Below are 23,099 nucleotides of genomic sequence, written 5' to 3' on the forward strand. Positions count from 1 at the left end.
AATCAAAATCAGATGTTCCTTTCCTAATAGGAAAGGGAAGATAGGAATTTTAAAAGATGCAGAGAATTTGGCTCCATAAAATCAGGTCGCTCTTAGCATTGTTAAACTAAAATGTGTTTTTAGAATGAGGAATATGCTGTTCTGCCATCCATTCCTATCCCCATTTTTCTCCTGGGGCTCTCAGCCACTCAAAGATTTTGAAGTAGGAACATCCTTGCTCTGCAGAGGGAACAAAAATTCTGATCTTCCCTCTCTTGGCCTTTTCTTGAAGTCTTTCTCCACTTCTATAAAATGGAATGGGGATATTGGTGCTTGTATGTATATAGTAAAACCTCCAGTCATGTAACAGTGGGAGATCTAATGCATCACTCTACAATTAAATGAAATTTTTGTGTTTTCTGTAAAAAGCTTTTATCACGGACTCTAAGATAGCATCAGCACTGAACATTTAATATGGTATTTTTAAAATATACTGTTCACTTATATAATAATGGAAGTAAGATACTAGCCCTGTATGATTTTAAGAGACTTTTGTTTCCTATAAAACCTATTGTTATATCCTCAAAGATGAAAAATTCTTATACAGTTTTTACATGAGAAATGATGGGAGAAACCAGTCTCCTGAATTTGGAAAACAGGTTCTGTAGAATCATTTCTTCCAGAAAAATCTGCTTTTGTACTAAACCACAGGGAAGTTTGCAATTTGTCATGAATCTAATTAGCAAATACCTGTAAAGTTGGCTGGTTTAATGGAACTTTGCTTGAATACTGTAGCTCATATCCATTAATATTCTTTAACACTGTGATTTGTCTACGCATCTTATTTTTCAATATGGAAATCCAGTGTGCTAGATGATGAACGCTGACCATGTGTTCATACTACATTTCTAAAGAAAAAGAAAGGAGCAATGGGGTGGATTCACTTAAAAGCTCCATCCACCTTCCACATTGTGGAAACCCCACTAACATAAATTTTCTTAGAAGGAAGCTTGTAAAGACCATTAATTCCAATCCTCTACCCTGACTCTCTGGTGAGCAGCAGGTTTTTTTTTTCCCCTTAAAAAAAAAAATCTTTGAAGAACTTTGGCTTTACTCACACGCATAGTATTCATTAGCAGAAACACTTTGGAGTTCATCATTTTAGCACATTTCTTTCATTGTTTATATTATCTTGAGCTGATGTAAGGTTGCAATGATGTTTTTCAGAGTTTGAAGGCTGCTGTTTCACATGCTGACTTTTCTTATACATGACAAAGTGCATCCATGATTCATCAGTGTAAAGATATTGAAAAGGGTTTTAAAGCACATTAACAAAATACAGATTATTTTTTAAATTATATGATAGGTTTAATGGGGGAAAAAAATTGGAGTGAAATCCCTCTCTCAGATCTGTGTGGATCTGAAAGGATTACTTCGCATTTAGAGTCCCATTTTCCCCTACTGGGAATAACCAACTAGAGGAGCAGAAACTCTAGGTGTTTCAGTTCACTGATTATCCTTTGAATTCTTCTGTTTGCTCCACTTGTCACTGCCCCATGCATGCAGACTATACACACACGTTCTCAGAATGATCTCCTAGTGAGAAATGGTAAATAAAGGCTCTAGACATCTGCACTGCCAATCGTCACCATGCCCACCCCCAGCCTGGTCTTGAAGAGCACAACTTCAACAGGAGCTGTACTAATATTAGCTTCTAAAATCACTTCTGCCTTTGGATATGTCTCAACAAGGGTCCAAATTTCAGAAGGGTAAGTTATGCAAACTACTATAGAATCTCTATTAGGTTGTACAGCTTCTTCTGTGAGTTGAGAGAATCTGATGTAAAATATATGATTAATAGAAAACAATATTCAAGATAGAGCAGGAAAATAAACCATTGTAAACAACAATACAAATTAAAATAAGGAGCATTCTTACAAAAGAAATTATATTAAATGAAAGCTCAAATATAAATTCCTTTACTGCTCTTAGCATAAAATCATAGACTCATAGAAATGTAGAGCTAGAAAGGACCTTGAGAGGTTGTGAAGTCCAGCCCTCTGAGCTGAGGCTGGACCAAGTATACTTAGATCATCCCTAATAGGAGTTTGTCCAACTTATTCTTAAAAAAACTCCAAATGATGGGGATTCCACAACCTCTTTGGAAGCCTATTACCAGGGTTTAACTACCCTTATTGTTGGAAAGTTTTTCCTAATATCTAACCTAAATCTCCATTGCTGCAGATTTAAGTCCATTACTGCTTTTCCTACTTTCAGTGGATATGGAAAATAATTGATCACTATCTTCTTTATAAGAGCCTTTAACATATTTGAAGACTGTTATCAGGTCCCCCCTCAGTTTTCTTTTCTCAAGACTAAACATACCCAATTTTTTGTAACATTTGCTCATCGGTCAGGTCATGGGCGGCAAGTATCGTAGGCAGGGGGAGGCCATGGCTCCCCAAACAGCTTAGTGTGGCCCCACACATGCTCCGCCAGGGCTCCTCCTGCCGGCTGTTCCCTTCTGTGGCCGAGAGGCTGGGGCAGGCAGGCTGGGGGCCGTGGTGCACAAGACCACACCAGGCCACCTGTCCTTCTGGTGCTGGGACCACCTTGGGCCCGGGGGTGCTCCAGCCGCACCACCCGTCTGTCCACCCAGCACTGGGGCCATGCGGGGGTCCGGGGGGGGGGGCAGCAGCTGCGGGGGGTGAGGGGGGCGGTATGCTCTGGGCTCCAGTGGGGGAAGCAGAAGGGGCGGGGCCTCAGGCAGAGAGGGAGGGGCCGGGGGCTAGCCTCCCCCAAGGGCACATTCACCTGCCGCCCATGGGTCAAGTTTTCTAACCTTTTATCATTTTTATTGCTCTCCTCTGGACTCTCTCCAGTTTGTCCACATCTTTGGTAAAGTGTGGTGACCAGAATTAGTCCAGCTGAGACCTCCCCACTGCTGAGTAGAACAGGATAATTACCTCCCATGTCTTACATATGACACTGCTGTTAATACATGTCAGAATGGTATTAATCTTTTTTTGCAAATGCATCACATTATTGACTCATATTCAGTTTATGATTCCCTATAACCCCCAGATCCTTTTCAGCAATACTCCTGCATAGCCCATTTTGTAGTTATGCATTTGATTTTTCCTTCCTGAGTGAAGTACTTTGCATTTGTCTTTACTGAATTTCATCATGTTGATTTCAGACCAATTTTCCAATTTGTCAAGGTCATTTTGAATTCTAATCCTGTCCTCCAAAGTGCTGGGAAAACTGAGAATTATGATCCCAGTTCAGCAAGGTACATAAGCACATGCCTACCTTTAAGCACAAGAGCTAAAAGCCCTGTTGACTTTAGTGGGCCTATTCACATGTTTAAAGTTAGACATACCATTTAAAGTTGAAACAAGGCCTACAGCCCTCACCCTGGCAACACATGTGTGCTTAACTTCCCTGTCCTGAGAAATCCCATCGAAATCAATAGGAACAACTCACAGAAATAAAGTTGAGCACATGCATAAGTATTTCTAAGATCGGGGCCTATATTATAGTATTACAGTATTATTCTAATTGTTTTTTATTTTAATAGTATAATCTCTTTCACTAAAGTCAGCTTCAAAAAAAGTAACATTAACTGGGAATAGGTCATTTGCACTAATACATCAAACTCAAATCTGAAAGGTTAATAACAAGTTGTTCAAAAGCGAACAACAAAAAAGAAACACCTGCTAATTTTATGTAGGTGACCAACAGAGCAACCAGCGGTGTGAACTGAAGGAGAGGAAGTAAACAAATGCCAAACCTTTCAGTCTTTTTAGCCGAAAAGCATATAATGAACTAAAAATCCAATCCGCCTGTGCTTTCGTATCAGCTGTTGTGGTTGCTTGTTTGTTAGAAGTACAGCTCTAATACTATAGCAACTTCGAAGTTTAAATGTGGTAAGACATTAGTACGTAGCATGCTGTAGCTGCTATTGATAATGATTAAAATTTATCGTGTGTGGATGTGTATAATTGTGCATTTTGAACAGTCTCTCTAGATTAAAATACAAAATCTTACATATAAAAATACAAATTTAAAATAAAACGTAAGGTTCTCATAACACAGACTCAGGCAGATTACACATCCTATACATGTTGGTATACTCATAACAACACAAACGTTAACATATTTGAGGGGGAACTGGTAACAATCCATTTATTTATTGTTCCTAATTTGTAATTCCGTTTTGGTTTAGGTGAATTATAAACTATTAAAAATTGCTAAATAATTTCTGTTGCTTGTAGGAAAACTTTGGCAGCCTGCCAAAATAGCAACTGAATCAGAACATTCTGAAGAGCTGAATAAATACTGCTCTCTTCCAGTGTCATCAAAGCAGCAGCCAGTAGCACCCGCTGGATTAGGAATAGCTAAGAGCTACTGGATCAACTGTAGCAGTCGGGGTAAGGGGCTGAGCTTCCCCCTCATCTCATCACCTGAACCTAGCATAGGACCTCCGCGTCCCATCTACCCTTCTGGAAGCGCTATATGGGACAGGAGTTTCCCTGATTCCTGGGGGCAAAGATACCCAGGCCAGGACCCTCTTGACCATCCTCCAGACTGAGCACGTGGTCCCAGTGGGCCAGGTACCCTCTGGGATAGCAGCCGTCTTGTGCTGCTAGTTTGCGTAGCTAGTCCTGTACCTCCAGTAGCAGCAGACTGCTGTGGTGCTGAAGGCTCAAGGTTCAGATTCTGCTGATGATTCACATTGGGGGGACTTTTATAATTGGGCATAATAAATTTGTTTAGTGTTTCCTAAAAAAATTTACATAAAGATCCTACTACATTAAGATAATTTTATTTAGCTTGCACAGTCAAGCACTCAAAAGTTAGGAAATGTCGTCATATTTACGGTTGCCTGTGCAACCTTAATTTGGCTCTCTCGCCACCTGTGCATTATGATATTCTTTAATTACATGGTCATATACTATTCTTTTTGTAAGACCTCTGCCTCATTCAGTGCACAGGAGGGACAGTGCCCTGGGAATGAATCAGGGTTGTATAGTGAAGGAGACTGATCTCTGTAGGACTGCTCCCTTATTGTTGCAGAAGTTGGAGGGTGTATGAGTGAATGAGGAAGGGGTTTGCAGAAAGAAAAAGACATATCTCTGATACCAGTGTGGTCCCCCTTGCGAAAATTTCTAATCCCTACTCCAGAACATAGAAGTGGTAGGCTTTTCAGTGAAACAGCTATACAGGTCGTTTTTTAAAATATTTGCAAAACAGCATATTTTCCCCTAGAAAGGCAATGGATTTGAACAGGTATTGTTGAAGGCATAACTTTAAGACATGGTGTGGTCTAATTGAGAGACTAATTTAGCCTGTTGAACCTTTAGTACCATGAATAATGCTCAAGTTGGAAAGAATCTTGCTTAATTTTCGAAGCTGAGTTAGCAAGGCTGGCATCTAAAATAGAAACACATTTTTTTTTATTTGTAAACCAAACAGATTTGGTCCAGAATCACTGAGAGATAATAAACATGGAACTACATGAGGCCATTTTTACAGTCACTGGTCAGAAGAGAGCTGTAATACTGTAATTACATTTGTGACTGGGTTAATCTTGGTCCTCTCCTCATTTATTGTAATATTGTAATGCAGGCCGTAGAAGCGCACAGTGCATTTCAGTAGTGCTTTATTGGCATGTTGACGAGCTACAGAAGTGCTGCCAAAGTGAGAAAATGACAGAGCCCCTCAATTATTTGAAAGGCAGGTGCAATTTGGAGGTCAGATCTTCTTAATGTGTTTGAAATTTTATCCCATATCCTTTTGAAATTTAGCTGATGCTATTTCTGCTATATCTTTCCTTTCTGCTAGGGGTAATGCAATATTTTTCCTCCTTTTTTATAGAAGTATTTTAGCATTTCTAATAATTCAATGAAATACCTTTCTCAAATGTGTCTTGGACTGTGGAGTACAGAGAATTTCTCTACATATAAATCCTAGTCACATTGGTTGCACAATCTTTCATCTGCACTTTGGGTCTCCCAGTTTTAATCTGTAGTTTATGGTCATGGATTCAGTATTTTGTAAGAGTTCACCTTAGCTTCGCACATTCTGCAGTGATGAGATAGGATATGCGGAGATCTGTAGCAATCTAACTTGCTGCTTTTTTTTTCTTCCAGTGACACATTTATTGGTGTCATTAGCCTTATGAATACTATTCATTCTTGGATGAGTTTGTTTGAATCACTGTTTGAGATGATAAGTGTTATTAAGACATAATATTATGAGTTCATTACACTTTCATTTAGATTTAGTATTTGATTCTGTAATTCTTTGTGGTCGAGGCAGTATTTGGTGCTTTGAGGCAGTATCAGAAGTTTAATGTTCTTTTTGTATGGTGATTAGGAGAAGGAATTGACCTAATTCTGCCCTGCAGGTATTGTTGCTAGAATTTGTGTACATTTAATATTTACAGAACAGAAAGTATAAGGGTGGTGTTTTTTGAGATGGGAGGTTGGCGGGGCAGAGGGAGAGGAGGTTGGGTGGGTGTTGTGTTGTTTCTGTTAGTGTAGTTAGTTGGATGTTTAAAGTTGGGCCTCCGCCTTCACACCAGTGGATTTTAATGGATGATGGAAATTCCTTCTAAAGAATGTAACAGTATATAGGTAGAAGTATATTTCTTGACTGTGATTTGTTGTTTTCAGCTTTAATGCAGAATCAATTAGAATGCATTAAATTTGAATAAATGGAGCCAAATTTGGTCCTGATTTACTTCATGCAAAGACGTTAACTTAATGGGTATTGCATAAGTTGTAAGTCAGCAGAGATTTGGCCTATGAGCATTGTCTTGTTTTTCGATAATTGTGTTAGGAGGGTGGATAATATTCATCCATTTAGTTGTTAGAATTTCACTAAACATGAAGCTTATATTCTAGTAAATCATGTTCCTTGGAGTTAGCTCGTGTGATCTTGGCGTTTAAACCAAGCACTGGGAGATCAATCAGCCCTGAGATAAACAGGTGCAGTATCTATTGGTTTCAAAACTACTTTTTTGTAATGGAAGGATATGTTGCATAAACCACCTCAACCTATGTTTAATTTTAAAAAAATAACATAAAATTACGAGCAGTAAGGCACTCCAGGTTGGGCATTAGTAGACAGTTTGTACACTTCAAAGTAATGCCTCACAATGCACCCAAGCAGTGCACTAATAGCCTGCTAATACACACTGTGTTGTGGGTTATTGTTATACTGTATTGTAAGAGTCTTAGATTGTTGCCTGATATTAGCTCCCATAGCCCGGATTCAAACGCAGCCAGAGGGAAGATTCACTCCAGAGGTAGGGTAGCTTTCAAAATCCAGTTGGGGATCCATACAAGCCACAGCAGTGGAGGAAGCCTGCAAGATGCAGTGAATCAACATATCTCTTTGCCAGCCTAACACCCTCCTGGCTTGTCCCACCCTTTTTTATTTTTTTTTTTTTTGCGCTACACCTGCTGGCTGTAGACTACTGGCAGAGGAAGTCATAGGCAGGTTGTGCCATGCATTTCTACTCCAGCTAATTCCATAGGTGGAGACCTGCTGTAGGTTCTTCCAGGAGAAGACAGTGCCTGAACCTTTCACTGTATGTGCTGCAATACCTTCCTCTTCTGTGAAATAAGTTTTTAATGATGTTGTTATGATCTCAGTATTTGAATATTTTAGAATTATTGGTAAAAGAGAAAATCATGTATTTTTCCTAATGTAATAACAGGATTTTATTTCTTATTGAGGAAAATAGGTAAAAGCATGCTAAAAGCAAGCAACTAAAACACTTGAAAGTATATTTCCGTGGATAACTATTAATTCTGTTCAGATTTATAACACATTTTAAAACTGAGACCTTGAAAATGCAAACTCAGTGAATTAGCAGTGAATAAACATATGAAAATATGGATATGTCCACCCATATTGGCTTTATAATGATATAAAGAATAAACACATTACAAAAGATTTAGGGATCTATTCAGCACTCCTTACTCAGCTAAAATTTCCCATGACTTCAGCTCACAGGCCTTTTACAGAGTAACAAGGTTGTATAATGTGTATTATGTACTAAAAAATTAGCAGTACAGAATAAAGCATCTAACTTTAATCATTCAAAACATATTCTTTATGGTTTTAAACAGACTATACTTTAATACATGTCTGCTGTAAGAAACATTTTAATTTTCTTATTAAAATATAGCAAAGTTGCTACTTGCACTAGTGTGGTCAGGAAACTGATCAGTGTCATCTGTTCCTCCCTGGGCAGTAGCCCAGCACTAGTAGTTTGTTGGTTGAGTCTAATGGTTATCAGAGAAGAGAGTGAAGGGAAGGTCTCTTTCTAGTGGCTGTGAATCCCTCCAAAGGACTGTGACAAACACAGCATCCTGATCAGAGTTCTTGACCATGACCATAAAGATCACCTGGAATGGAGCCAGCTAGTCTTATGACATGCTGCAGACCAAACCAGCCCGGCCTGCCAGGAGGCTTACCATGGCGGGCCGCGGGCCAAATGTTGCCGATCCCTGATTTACAAAGACATCATTTCCTATATTCAAACCATTATCAGATAAATGTGTTTTGTTTTTTATTGGAGAGAACTGTGAATCATTTATTAACATGTTCTGGTACTTTTATGGAAGTGATTTCAGAGTAGCAGCTGTGTTCGTCTGTATCTGCAAAAAGAACAGGAGTACTTGTGGCACCTTAGAGACTAAGGTGCCACAAGTACTCCTGTTCTTTTTACGGAACTGAGAGCTTCTCTACACTTACAGCACCGCAGAGGCATGGGGGGCAGCCCCACATGGGAATGACAACTCGGGCTGTCAGCCCCGGGGTGGAGGGCTCCAGCTGTGAACCTGGCACAGGGCTGAAAGCCAACAGGCAATGTAAGTAATACAGTGTCTACAGGGACACTGCATTGCCCTAACTACATCGATCTAAGCACTACTCCTCTTGCGGAGGAGAAGTTAATAGGTTGGTGTAGTGGGTCACGTACATCGGCAGGAGCAACTTTGTAGTGTAGACGCTTACAAAGTTAGGTTGATGTGTAGTGTAGACAAGACCTCAGTTTGAAATACTGTGAACAGATACTGTGTCGCTTTAAAGACACTTATTTTGCTTTCCGCTGATACATTTAATTTCATTTCCTAAAACCAAAGTGCTATTCAGCGAAAATGTTTGTTTTTTTCTTATCATTGAAAACTTATTTAAATTTATCAACGTTTTTAAAGTAACGTGACATTTTACTCGTACTGTGAGTCTAATTCTGCTCTGCTTCTTTCACTGATGTAAGTGTAGATTATAAAACGTGATAGTACCTTCGGTAAAGTCAGTGAAAACTATTTATTTAAATGGGAAAAATTTTGAGCCTATTGACTTCAGTGGAGTTACATATTTGTAATTGATGTAACTGAGAGCCAATTTGGCCTTACCTATTGAAAACCCATGCACCACTTAGAAAATATAGAAGACAGTAGCAAATGTGCGGGAGTGGGTACATTTGTATGTCTAATCTATGACAAATACAGACTTTAAAATTTGCATACTAGGAGAGAAAATAAACATAAATTATAGGAGTAGTCATTTTCACCTATTACTATCTAATCCTAAATCAGTGGGAGCAAGTCAATTTTCTGTTTTCTCTGTGAGCACTTTTGCTTACGCAGCCAACTACCTTCCTCCTCTGACAGTGAAGAATGCTTAGTTGTTTTCAGTTCAAGGTCACTTTTTATTGCTGAGTGATAATTTTGAAAAGGTGTGTAAAGATTTCTGCTGGAGTTAAGATTCTGGCAATGTTTGGCTGGAAAGTACCATTTAAATCAGTCAGTATTGATTGTAAAATTTGAACACTGTACATTTTACAAAATGAACATAACCATTTGTTTCAGAAGACACTTCTGTTTTTCAAGGATTATAAAGTGTTTCAAAAAGAACAAAGACAGTTTATAGGTAAACACTTCAGTATACTTTTAAGTACTACTCAGATTATGGGGAATTCCTTTACAACAGGATAGGTATCAATTAACCCAAAATAACATTGTTCTGTACAGCACTTGTGCAACGGACAATTTTGTGACTTGCTGTATATGTTTTGACAGGTTTCAGAGTAACAGCCGTGTTAGTCTGTATTCACAAAAAGAAAAGGAGTACTTGTGGCACCTTAGAGACTAACCAATTTATTTGAGCATAAGCTTTCGTGAGCTACAGCTCACTTCATCGGATGCATACTGTGGAAAGTGTAGAAGATCTTTTTGAGGAGGTATTTTTTCATGCTTTGTGTGTATAAAAAGATCTTTTACACTTTCCACAGTATGCATCCGATGAAGTGAGCTGTAGCTCACGAAAGGTTATGCTCAAATAAATTGGTTAGTCTCTAAGGTGCCACAAGTACTCCTTTTCTTTTTGTATATGTTTTGAATTTGTATCACTTCTTCCTCTGCCCTCTCCCTTAGTAGATCTCATTGTTTTGTGACTTCTTGTTGCTACTATTAGCATAGAAATTATTTCTGCAGATGAGCTTTTAAAAACAATTTAAAACACAACTCTAAATTCAGTACTTTGAAACTGATGCAGAATATAAATAAAGATGCTAATGCTATCAGTAGCGCTTTAAACAAATTAACATACTAATTAAATGTGTAATCCTCAGTGTTTTTGCCAAGTCTTGATCTCTAATTAATTACAAAACTGCACCTCCAGTGCGGAGGGGGGTACATGAGTGCAAAGAACCAGAAATTCAAGGAATATTAATAAATTTGAAGCCAGACGAGACCATTATGTAATGATCTCAAAATGTAATTGTAAACAGGGAATCATCAGCAGCAGGTGTGTTTCTAGTGGGGTGCCTCAGGGATTGGTTCCTGACCCTATTCTATGTAGCATTTTTATTAATGACCTGGAAGAAAACACAAAATCATCACTGATAAAGTTTTCAGATTACACAAAAACTGGGGGAGTGGTAAATCATGAAGAGTCCAGCTCACTGACACAGAGAAATCTGGATCACTTGGTAAGATGGGTGCAAGAAAACAATATGTCTTTTAATGTATGTAAATGTATACATCTAGGAACAAAGAAAGTAGGCCACACTTACAGGATGGATGGGGGATTCCGTCCAGGGAAGCAGTGATTCTGAAAAAGATTTCGGGATTGTGGTGGATAATCAGCTGAACATCAGCTCCCAGTGGGAAGCTGTGGCCAAAAAGGCTAATATGATCCTTGGATGGATAAACAGGGTAATCTCATAGGAGTAGAGAGGTCATGTGACCTCTGTATTTGGAACTTGTGCGACCATTGCTGGAGTACTGTGTCCAGTTCTGGTGTTCACAATTCAAGAAGGATGTTGATAAACAGGAGAGGGTTCAGAGAAGAGCCATGAGAATGATTAAAGGATTAGAAACATGGTTTATAGTGTTAGATTCAAGGAACTCAATCTGTTTATCTTAACAAAGAGACTTGATCACAGTCTATAAGTACCTATATGGGGAACATGGGTGTGGGGGGGTAAATCTTTCCCCCAGGGAGGCTAGCCCCCTGCCCTGCCTCTTCTGGTGAAGGCCCCGCCTCTTCTGGCCGAGGCCACACCCCCACTCACTGCTCTGAGGGAGAGGGCTGAGAGCTCGGTCAGGGCCATCGAGGGGCGGGGATGCTCAGAGCTTGGCCCTGGCTGCAGTCTAGCTCTCAGCTCCGGTCGGGACCGCAGAGGAGATCTCGGCCCTGGCCAGAGCTCCAAACATGGGGCCCCTCCCCTGTTTTGCCCATGGCCCTGCCCATTGCCCCACCACATTCTTCCCCCTTCCCCGCAGCCCCACCCCAGATCTGCCCCCCGCTCCACCTCTTTCCCCCAAAATTGTACCATGTTAACTATCCTGGATGGAAAAAAAAAAAGCGCTTTTTGGCATGTAGAGAGTACGAATTCATTAGATGCACTATGCAAAATGTTATATATTTTGAGGTCATGAAGGAATACTATTTATACACTGATTAAATTATTATAGTAGTTTCTCTTCTTTTTTTAAAACAGGTCATTGCCATAATTATGGATATGTTTACAGATGTGGATATCTTCAGAGAAATTGTAGAGGCATCTACCAGAGGGATTGCTGTGTATATTCTGCTTGATGAGTTCAACTTCAGTCACTTTCTTAAAATGACAGAAAAACAGGGCTTTCAAGTTCAGAGATTCAGGGTAAGGCTTCATGTTTTACAATAAAATACATATTTACTACAATACCTAGCTCTTATGTAGTGCTCTTCAAGGATATTATTTTTGTAGGAAGTAAATATCTAATATTGATTTATTTTATGTAATATAATATGTAATTTATGAAAAAATAATTGCTATCAATAGGCTCAAAGCACAACTTTACACTATTTTTGTTACCTTCAAATTTTTTTTTGTTCTTTTCAGGACTTTGCAAAATAAATACATGCAGTACATTCTATAAAACTACATATTTTTTCTGAGTACTATTATTATTTTAAGAATATTATATTCTGGGAGGACTTAATCAATTTGTTTTTATGTTTGTAAATCAGACTGCAAAATGTAAGCATAAAGAAAATATAAATTGTTTAGGAAAACAAAATATGGGCTTTCTTTTTTTTAAAAAAAAACAATGATTTCCTTTCAAGAGATTCTATGTTAAAATTATATCAAAAGGCACAGGATTCCGTTTTTTCATCATTTTCCTGTGAACAGCTTTACCATATATTTGTCCTTGTATCATTAGATAAACTTTTATTTATAAAATATGTGCCTTTCTCCGCCAAGAAAGATCATATGTAAAGGGATAGAATCTAAATACTCCAGAAGTCATACTGTATGTCCTTAGTGTGCCATTGGGAGCACAGTCCAATACAGTGTACTTCTATTGATCTGACACAAATATGTGGGATGTTCTTCTAGGTCTGTTGTGCCAAGGAAAGCACTAAAAAATATTAAAGCTGCTCAATGATAGCTCTCTACATTTCCTCTGAGATACTATAAGCAGCTTCCTTCATTGAACTTTAGCACTTATTCATTTGCAGTTCTTTGTAAATATACCAAGTGTGTAGTTTTTATGTTCTCGACTGTTACGAGACTATTTACAGTGTTATCATATCATCAAGGAGTTAATGCAGACATTTTAAGAGTCCTGGAGGAACTGTGATATCACAGCAGTCATGTTGGATTCATTTCTTCTGAAGAGTGAGCAGTTGTAGTTACTTCTAAAACTTCGTTTTCTATAGGAAGTATTCAAAATTGCTTTTGCAATAGATACCCAAAGTTACATAACTGAATTTAAGACTGTGTTTGAAAATTAATTCATAAAACTAACTTAATTAAAGATATTTAGCAATGTAATGCTTAGTTTTTGAAAAAAGTCTTCTGCAACATCTGTAGTGTGCTAGTTAGCTTATAAAAAAACCCCAAAACCTTCCATAATGGCATTCATATGAAAGGAGCTTGTGACCACTGTCTTTAAACCACTTCCTCTGATGGAAAAAATGGCTGCAAGCTCTCTCAAACCTATGTATAAAGAGACATTTGTAATAGAAAATGAAGCTTTAAAAGTGGCTACAGGTACAGATGGTATAAGTTCATGGTTGCTTTTGTAAAGTGGTTTGAAGAGATTTAATAGATGAAGGATATAGCATAAGATACAAGTTCTGTACACCTTCAGACTGAGGACACTGCACTTTGGAGTATCCATGAGCTCCTTTATGTGTGTGGAGTAGTGACATTCAGCTGCTTCTTTTCATTTGTATGAAGCTCAGGTGCTGTTACTATTGTTTTAATGGGCTGTGAACCTGTGTTTTGGGTGGGATTGGGTGGTTAAACCTATAAATAATTTGTATTCTGGTTGATGGAACTAACGTAATTAAATTAGAGTAGATTAATTAGTGAAGATTAATGTGTATTAGAGAAGTTTGCCATTTTTAAAGAAATTGGGCAGAGATAATGCAGTGAGATCACATTTTATGTGGGGCCAAGTAACTTGAATGGGAGTAATGTATGTGCATTCATTAAGAGGATAGTAGATCCCAAGGTCTACCTCAAAGACACAAAACCTATGGTAAATAGTAAGCAGATAATGGTCCACAGATAACTTGGATGTTTACTGTCTTCTAGTTTATTTTATAACAAGGGTTCTCAATTTACTGTTCAAACATAAGAACATAAGAATGGCCCTACTGAGTGAGACCAAAGTAGGGTGACCAGACAGCCTATGTTAAACAGGCACTATCAATTTCCAAATAAAATTTCACCGTACATAATTGTTGGTATCATTTCACCCCAAGGGATGTCAAATTATACCCTAGATTCATACTGTAAGATTCATCTCTTTTGGTTATTTTCTAATGGTCTAATCCTCTTATTTAGGGTCACATTTTCTTGAAATAAGGCCATTGCACAAAATGTATATTGGTGTTTTGGGATAATCTTGTATTTAGTACTCACTGTTCACTGTGACCTAGAGCATAAATGTCCACTTTAACCAGTAGATCATTAACTGGAACCTGTTCCCCACCACTAATGAAAACAGATGTAGTTAGGGCATTCTTACATCATTAATTTGTAAGTGAAATGTGGTGTCGTAGATGAAGTAGGAAGAATGAATACACTAACTCTTCCCATAACAAGCAGAATTGAATTAAGGTATGGTTCATTGCCAGAGGTGCCTTTGCCATCTCACGTTTTTTATTTTTCTTCTTCTTCTTCTGTTTTAATTTTTTATTGTCTGCAGTGTTGCTGTAGCCATGTTGGTCCCCTGACATTAGACAGACAAGGTGGGTAAGGTAATATCTTTAATTGGATCAACTTCTGCTAGTGAAAGAGACAAGCTTTCAAACTACAAAGAGCTTGAAATAATAAATTCTGTGGCTACGAAAAAAATGATAAGGAATTGGTAGCACCCTTGAAGGGATTGGCCGGTCTTTAGAGAAGTCACCTCCATATCTCTGCTTCTCTTCTGTCCAAGGTTCTTAAGGCTGGGCCACTATCAACTCTTTGTGTTTAGGTATACTAGATGTCCCTCAGCTCCACCTCCTCCTGGTCATTGGATGAGAAAGAGGAGAGGGTAGAGTCGTATGGATATCCTCTCTTCCTTCAACCTACAGACCCAGCAGCAGCCATTGTTATTCTCACATGGCTTGGCTCAACTCTCTAGGAGCATGGTAGAGTCTGTGTCCATCTTCCTAAAAACAGGCATTGTATAAAAAAGGGAGTGGGGCAGTAGAGGTAGCTTTTGTCCCACTCTAAGCCTCTTCTAACTCTTCTTTACTCCACTGAAATAAACAAAATTAAACTGGAATAATGGAGTGGTGAAACAGGCCCTGTGTTTTGAGTTATGACGTTTACCATTCACTTGTCTATTTATGGAGAAACAAATATTTATTCTTAACTGCATTTAACAGCCATGCAGAAATCCGCATTCAGCTATATTCTGACTTCATGTCAGTACTTGTTCATCTGCTTTTTTTTACACACATAACCAGGAATAGTGATAGATTGTGTTGTAGAAAGGATTATTGTGGTATATATGGAAGAATGTACAAGTCAGAAATTTAAATTAACACTTTTTCTGCATTTTTTTTTTCAAATGGGGAATGATTTAAAAATTTTAGGAGGGTGAGTTTATTTGAAGCTGTTTGAAAATATCATCATTAGTTGATTGGCAGCCAAAAGAAAGTCAAACACAATTTACAGAGTAACAGCCGTGTTAGTCTGTATTCAGAGTAACAGCCGTGTTAGTCTGTATTCAGAGTAACAGCCGTGTTAGTCTGTATTCGCAAAAAGAAAAGGAGTACTTGTGGCACATTAGAGACTAACCAATTTATTTGAGCATAAGCTTTCGTGAGCTACAGCTCACTTCATGAGCTGTAGCTCATGAAAGCTTATGCTCAGATAAATTGGTTAGTCTCTAAAGTGCCACAAGTACTCCTTTTCTTTTGTAGCTCACGAAAGCTTATGCTCAAATAAATTGGTTAGTCTCTAAGGTGCCACAAGTACTCCTTTTCTTTTTGCAAATACAATTTAATCACTGCACCCTTCTATTCCTCAAAATCTCTCTCTCTCTCTCTCTCTCTCTCTTTCTCTCTCCACTTTAGACTTTGTAAGTTTATCTTAACCCTCTCTTCTCTATCTTTCTCTCTATCTCCTGCATTGTTTTTTCTCTTCCTCCCCACGCAACTTGTTTCAATAATTTCCCCACCCATCTGTGTAGGGAGAGAGGAGGAAAGAGTCATCAAAAATCCACTGAGGTTTTTTTTTTTTTTTTCAGATGATGAGGGCCGTCTATCTAATGAAAACTGTAGAGGCAAATTAGCCCTTTTTGTTTCTGGATGATTGACTGGTGCTCCAGTAACAAGATGAATTAGCAGATTTGAACCAGGGTACCTAAGAAAACAGCACTTAAGTACCACTATGCTGCGTCTCCGGAATGTGCCCCCTTTTTTAATTTGAGTACTTAATGCTGATTTTTAAAAAATGAACAAACATAAGAGCTTGAACATGTTTTATAATACCTGAGATGTGATCCAACTTGTTCAGCTGATGTCAGATCATCATGTTTTGTGAGATAATAGGTGGGGTATGTGACAGACTTTGTAGTTTGCAAACACTTATATTTACTTCTCATGTGAGACACAAGAAACAGACTTGCTGCTGCATGATGAGAAAACAAATTTGGCAGGAAGCATTTATCTCCTGATACACCCTTTACATATTCACTGAAATGGAAGAATGAGGAAATAATGACATTTTTGTAATACAGTATGATAAACAATTATCTTTATTTCCTTTGGGCAAATTCTGCCCTCAGATGCACATATCTAAGATGCACCTAGGCTCACAATGAGAGTTGCATGTGTGAACTTGAGAGCTGAATTAGATCCATTATATCTTGCCAATGCTGTATTTCAACAGAAGCTTTCAGGTGCTTCCATAATATAGGACTACCGTTGCCATCAGATAGGCATGTACAGCTCTCATTAATGACAGGTTTCAGAGTAACAGCCGTGTTAGTCTGTATTCACAAAAAGAAAAGGAGTACTTGTGGCGCCTTAGAGACTAACCAATTTATCTGAGCATCCGATGAAGTGAGCTTATGCTCAAATAAATTGGTTAGTCTCTTAGCTCTCATTAACCTTACTGGGGGTTACATCTGTTCAAAGAACTGAGAATTAAGGATCTGATCTATTGTCCAGTGACAATGCATGCATCCGATGAAGTGAGCTGCAGCTCACGAAAGCTAATGCTCAAATAAATTTGTTAGTCTCTAAGGTGCCACAAGTCCTCCTTTTCTTTTTGCGGATACAGACTAACATGGCTGCTACTCTGAAACATGAAGTTATTAGTTGGATCAGGCCCTAACAGCAGAACAGAAACTAATTCAAAAACCATTGCACGATCACATATCTTGATAACACGGACGATTCATCATAATAAATAGTGAAAAATGAAACATTTTACTAATGAAAAATGTTTGAAACCTGGATTTTTTTCTTTTTAAAAATATATTTAGGTAAAATATTAGACATCCATTTTATTCTTTCTGGACACTCTTGGCAGCAAATACAGGATGAGTAATTGGACACTGATTAAAACAGCCCCCACAAACATAATCTGCTGAAATGAAATGCTCTGGAAAAAAATATTTCCATTATATTTTTCTATCACATTGGAGACTTGCTGCTGCTGAAAATAACGTGCCAAACTGTTCTCCCAGCTAGGTTCACACAGCTTCCATTGAACTTAAGAGTTGTGCAGTCATATCTAAGAACCAAAGTTATAGCTTATTTTCTTATTTATTAACATTTATATTACAGTATTACTCAAAATATTTTGGGGACTTACAGAAATATAGAAAGACACTGTTTCTGGCCAGAAAATCATAGTCTAAAATAGATCAGAAATACCAGGTGAAGGTTGGATGACAGCGATACACTATACAGTTAAACTAGTCAGGGTGATGACTGGCATTTGTCTTCATAGTTCCATTATTTTATTAGTTTAAGTTTTTCAGCAAGGAGAAAGGGGTCAGACAAGGAGCAATGAAAGGAGGGGATGAGTTAGTAGGAACACGGGTATAAGAAAAATAAAAATGCACTGTCAATACGCTGTTATCTAACAAACTCCCCTAGAGTGCTTTCCTGCCTGCCCCAAGACTTTTTTTTTTTTCTCGTTTCCCAACCATTGCTTCCTTTCTGCAAGCCAGGGTATTCTTTTTAGCCTGGTTGAGTTGTCTTGATTGAAAAGCATGATAGTCTGACAATAATATTATTTATTATTTCAAGCTCTTTGTAGTTTGAAAGCTTGTCTCTTTCACTAACAGAAGTTGATCCAATTAAAGATATTACCTTACCCACCTTGTCTGTCTAATGTCAGGGGACCAACATGGCTACAGCAACACTGCAGACAATAAAAAATTAAAACAGAAGAAGAAGAAGAAAAACAAAAAACGTGAGATGGCAAAGGCACCTCTGGCAATGGACCATACTTTAGTTCAATTCTGCTTGTTATGGGAAGAGTTAGTGTATTCATTCTTCCTACTTCATCTACGACACCACATTTCACTTATAAATTAATGATGTAAGAATGCCCTAACTACATCTGTTTTCATTAGTGGTGGGGAACAGGTTCCAGTTAATGATCTACTGGTTAAAGTGGACATTTATGCTCTAGGTCACAGTGAACAGTGAGTACTAAATACAAGATTATCCCAAAACACCAATGTACATTTTGTGCCTTATTTCAAGAAAATGTGACCCTAAATAAGAGGATTAGGCCATTAGAAAATAACCAAAAGAGATGAATCTTACAGTATGAATCTATGGTATAATTTGACATCCCTTGGGGTGAAATGACACCAACAATTATGTACGGTGAAATTTTATTTGGAAATTGATAGTGCCTGTTTAACAGAGAAATTGATGCCTCTTCTAGAAAGTCATAGAATTCCTGTACTGAAAAGAAAAGTATGAATTTGGCGGTACTTTTCACCTGGGAGAGATTTGTGAAAATAGTTTAAAAGGGAAGAAAATGTTTGGTTTAAAAAATAAAGTCCACCTGTTTGTACAGCTAGCACGAAATGCTCCTGTGGTATGGAAAAGGTTCAACTGTTAAAAGTCTAAATATTAGTCCAAAGTTCGGATCTTGGAGGGTTTTTTCTCTTCAAAATCTGTACTATCCTTCAGAGGTGAAAGCTCACCTATATCAATTGTAATGAAGACAAACGTTTATCAGGCCTTGTCTATGCTACCACTTAAGTCAATATAAGTTATGTCACTCAAGGGTGTGAAGAAAACATCCCCCTGAGCGACGTAAGTTGCATCGACTTAAAGTGGTGTCTGTGCCATGCTATCAGTGGGAGACGCTCTCCCGCCAAAATAGCTTCCACATCTCATTGAGGTGGAGTAATTATGTTGACAGGAGAGTGCTCTGCCGTTAACATCATGTGTCTTCACCAGACTCACTAAATTGGCACAACTGCACTGATGGCAGCGGCGCTGATTTAGCGGGATAGAGAAGACAAGCCCTCAGTGTCTAAATAACTTACAAAAAATCTTTGGTGCCTATACTTAGGCACTAAATCCATGCCTTTGTCAGTAGTGGTCTGATTTTCAGATGTCCCAAGCACCCACAGCTCTTATTGATTTCTGTCACCAAGATAGAAAATGTTAGCCTTATTTGTCTAATTCTAAGCACCCAGGTTTGAAAGTTTGGCCAAAAAGAACCTTGAAAACTTATCAAAGATGAGTTTAGAATAAAGCCCTGCTGTTGGGCTCAGTTCCTTGAGGAATGCAGAGGAGATGAAAACAGTTGTTCTCAGAGCTGCTCTTGAAGTGGGTGACAGCAAAGCATTGGAGAAAATCTTTCTAAAGGCTTCCTCACTCCGTGCAAAGCTGCTGCCAGTTTCTCTCCAGACTTTACAAGCAATGAACTAGTTCTCTAGTGTAAAAGTTAGAACTGAGTGTAGAAAGCAGTGATCAGAGTTCCAAGGAGCTTGGCCCCTCCCCCTGGGCAGTAGCAGCACCACAATGAGCATCTGGGAGAACAGTAATTATAGTAGCCCTTTTTCTTAGAGTCTTCAGAAGTTCAGGTCCAAGGCAATATGACAGTATAGGAATCTTGTTCCACTGGGAGTGTGATGTCATATGCATTGGTCCTATCACAGCAAAAGCAGAACTTCACTTTTTGTTTACTTTACTGGACTGGAACGTTCAATGACAAGTTTATCAAAGTGCAGATTAACTAGGTTATATTGTAAACACTTGAGGAATTATGAGGATTAATTAATGTTTATAAAGATCTTTGAAAATGAAAAATGTTATGCAAGTGCTTATTACTGGATGACATTTACCCTCCTGAATTTACAGCCCTTCTTTCTATGGGCAGACAAATGAACATACATAGCAAGCTGTCACCATGCCTCAGTGGGTCACAGCTGAGAATACCAGATTCAGGACAAACTGCTAAGAAATGGGGCAGCCCCAACCCAAACTGGTGGTTATTCTTCCATAAGATACCAAGCCAGGAACAAAAGTAAACTTCTGTCTCATCACACTGGTTAACAAGAAATCAGAAATGGAGTCTCCTTAGGTATCCCAGCCCTTGTTTCACCACCCAGACACTAGACTTAATGATGAGTGGTTATTTAAAACCAATTTCATCAAACAAAGGGTTCTTCTAAAATACCAAGAGATCAGCCACATGGCCAGGTCAATATATAACTCAGATCTTATCCAATAATCAAGCTGTTGCCAATCCTTTAGTATTTAGGTTTATTTATAGGAGAAAAGAAAGAGGTGAGAGTTATAATGGTCAAGGAAAACAAATACATGCACTCATAGTAAAGTTCTTATTTCAGATTTGTAGCTGTGATGGAATAAACTGCTGGCTTTTTAAGTCTCTGGTAACTTCTAAAAGATTGGAAGGTCATCAGTCCATTGGTTGTAATGTTCCTGTTAGTGTAAGTCCATAGTCCAGAGATCAGAGCAGGAAAGAGGCAAAATGGAGATGCTTCCAGGGTTTTTTATACCTTCTCTCATGTGGAGGGACTGCTCTCAGTCTTAGTTTGTGGAAAATTACAGGCACACTGTGGAGTCCAGAGTCACATGAGCTAGTCACATGCCCATGCATGATTTGATGACTCATAGGAGCAGCCATTACCCATACTTTAGCTAAAACATCTCCAAGAAGGCCCATCGGGTAGGGACAGGTTTCTTCCATCATCAATTGTGCAAGCTAATTGACCTCTAATGGGTCATCAACTTGAATAGTCCATTCACAATGTGCTGGATACATGGGATGCAAGCTACCTTGTGGGTGTTACCCAAGCAGCAAACACATTTGAAATACAGGTATATAGTAAATATTCCTAATTTCAGACACAAAAATGGTACATGCATATAAACAGGATAATCATTTGATAGATTGTAACTTTTGATACCTTACATGACATACTTTCCATAAGATTTGTTGCACTTGTATAACAGTGGCAGCAACAATGATATACATAGTCATATTTTAATCATACAATATCACACAAGCTAATGAGCCATGGTATGATATAACTTGCCAGCAGCAGCAGTTGGTAATTTAGCAGACCCCTGGCCATTAGCAGTTGTCTCTGGATATGGTTCCAGGTGGTAGTAGGTTCTTTGAACTGTCTGATCTTTTGAGATGGTTTTAAAAAAATCAAGAGTAAAATGTGTCAGACTCTTCAAACTACCCATTATTTGCTATTCATCCTTTACCTTAGGGAGTTTTTCTAAAACTTTACTGATTTTCTGTTTCCCCAGAAATATTCTTCAGTGAATTACAATACACCATTACACCTTCTATAGTCATAATATACTATAATTTCCATGGTTTAGCTAAATATATATTGTCTAAGGGAGCACTTACAGGATAAAAGATTTTGGCAAGTTTAAGGTTTAGAATATTGTACATTTAGTGGCAGCTTATGGAGACCGAATGCTGTACGGTTTGTTTTTAAAGTGAAATATTTATTTTGATTCCTCTGACTCTGTAGAGTGTAGACAATGCCTTGACCTAATGGTTCTCCTACATCCTCCATCAAATTACTTTTTTACAGAGCTAAATTCTGCCCTGATTTCCAAACTGTGCATTTAGTCATATGGTATAAGTCAGGGAAGAATGTAGCCCATTATTTATTTATGAACAGTTAAATTGGGCAAGCTATTGATCCTTATTCAAAAATGTTATATTCCACTATTTCAGATATTTACCATAAATAATAATAATAATGAAGATAGTGCTGTAAATGTGCAAATTCTGTGTAGATATGTATATACAATAACTCATTGGTTTCATTTCTATTCTAGCACCTTTCAAATTACCACGTTAGTGTTTCATTTATTTTAAATAGTAATAAATAGCTTATAACACCACAAACTATTGGGAAATCTGATAGAACAAAAGAAATAAACTCTGCACAAAATGAATATATATTTAACCCTCTGCTCATTCCCTTTCTTGGTGTTTTTCGTGGCTACCTAAAGCATCCTGTATCACACAGATACTCAGCAGGCAACTTGTTTACAAGCAGCTTCCGCTGTAAAAGCCAGCTACAAAAGGGGTGTTTACATTGTCCCTTTCCACAGTGACAGATAAAAAGGAACAGTGAGCCTTGTAAGTCTAAATCTTTCTTCTTCAAGTGCTTGCTCATGTCGATTCCATTCTAGGTGTATGCGCGCCCACGTGCACAGTCATTGGAGACTTTTCCCTAAACAGTATCCAGAGGGTCGGCTGCGGTGCCCCCTTGAATACCGTGCTCATGCGTCAGTATATTAGGCATTGCCGACCCTAAGCCCTCTCAGTTCCTTACCATCCGCAACGGTTGGTCAGAGCGCCTTGTCTTGCATTGCAAGAGCGTTAGCAGATCTTACAGTCCATTGTTCTGTATCCTTTGTATTTAGTTGATAGGTACTTAGTTAGACCATTAAGTTAAGAGTTCGAGTAGTAGTTTACGAGTTAGAGTCCTGGCTGGGACTTCACCTAGGAGCGGGGCACGCCCAGTTTCCCAGGCTTTAAGCCATACTCATCGTGCAGTTGGCCGATGCCCATTAGCGACCCCCACGAGAGCTGTCTGAAGTGTTTGGGGGAGTTC

General features: G+C 38.4%; 1 protein-coding gene across 1 annotated transcript in view; it reads left to right on the forward strand.

The window, feature by feature from the left end:
* The window catches only part of FAM83B (family with sequence similarity 83 member B), a 60,863-nt gene that overhangs the window by 26,627 nt on the left and 11,137 nt on the right, over window positions 1–23,099 (forward strand). Inside the window, exon 2 of the mRNA XM_074946835.1 lies at window positions 12,005–12,169. Coding sequence (XP_074802936.1) covers window positions 12,005–12,169 — 165 coding nt within the window. The remainder of the gene's footprint in view (window positions 1–12,004; window positions 12,170–23,099) is intronic.

This window comes from Natator depressus, chromosome 3, assembly GCF_965152275.1.
Source record: "Natator depressus isolate rNatDep1 chromosome 3, rNatDep2.hap1, whole genome shotgun sequence".
NCBI lineage: Eukaryota > Metazoa > Chordata > Testudines > Cheloniidae > Natator > Natator depressus.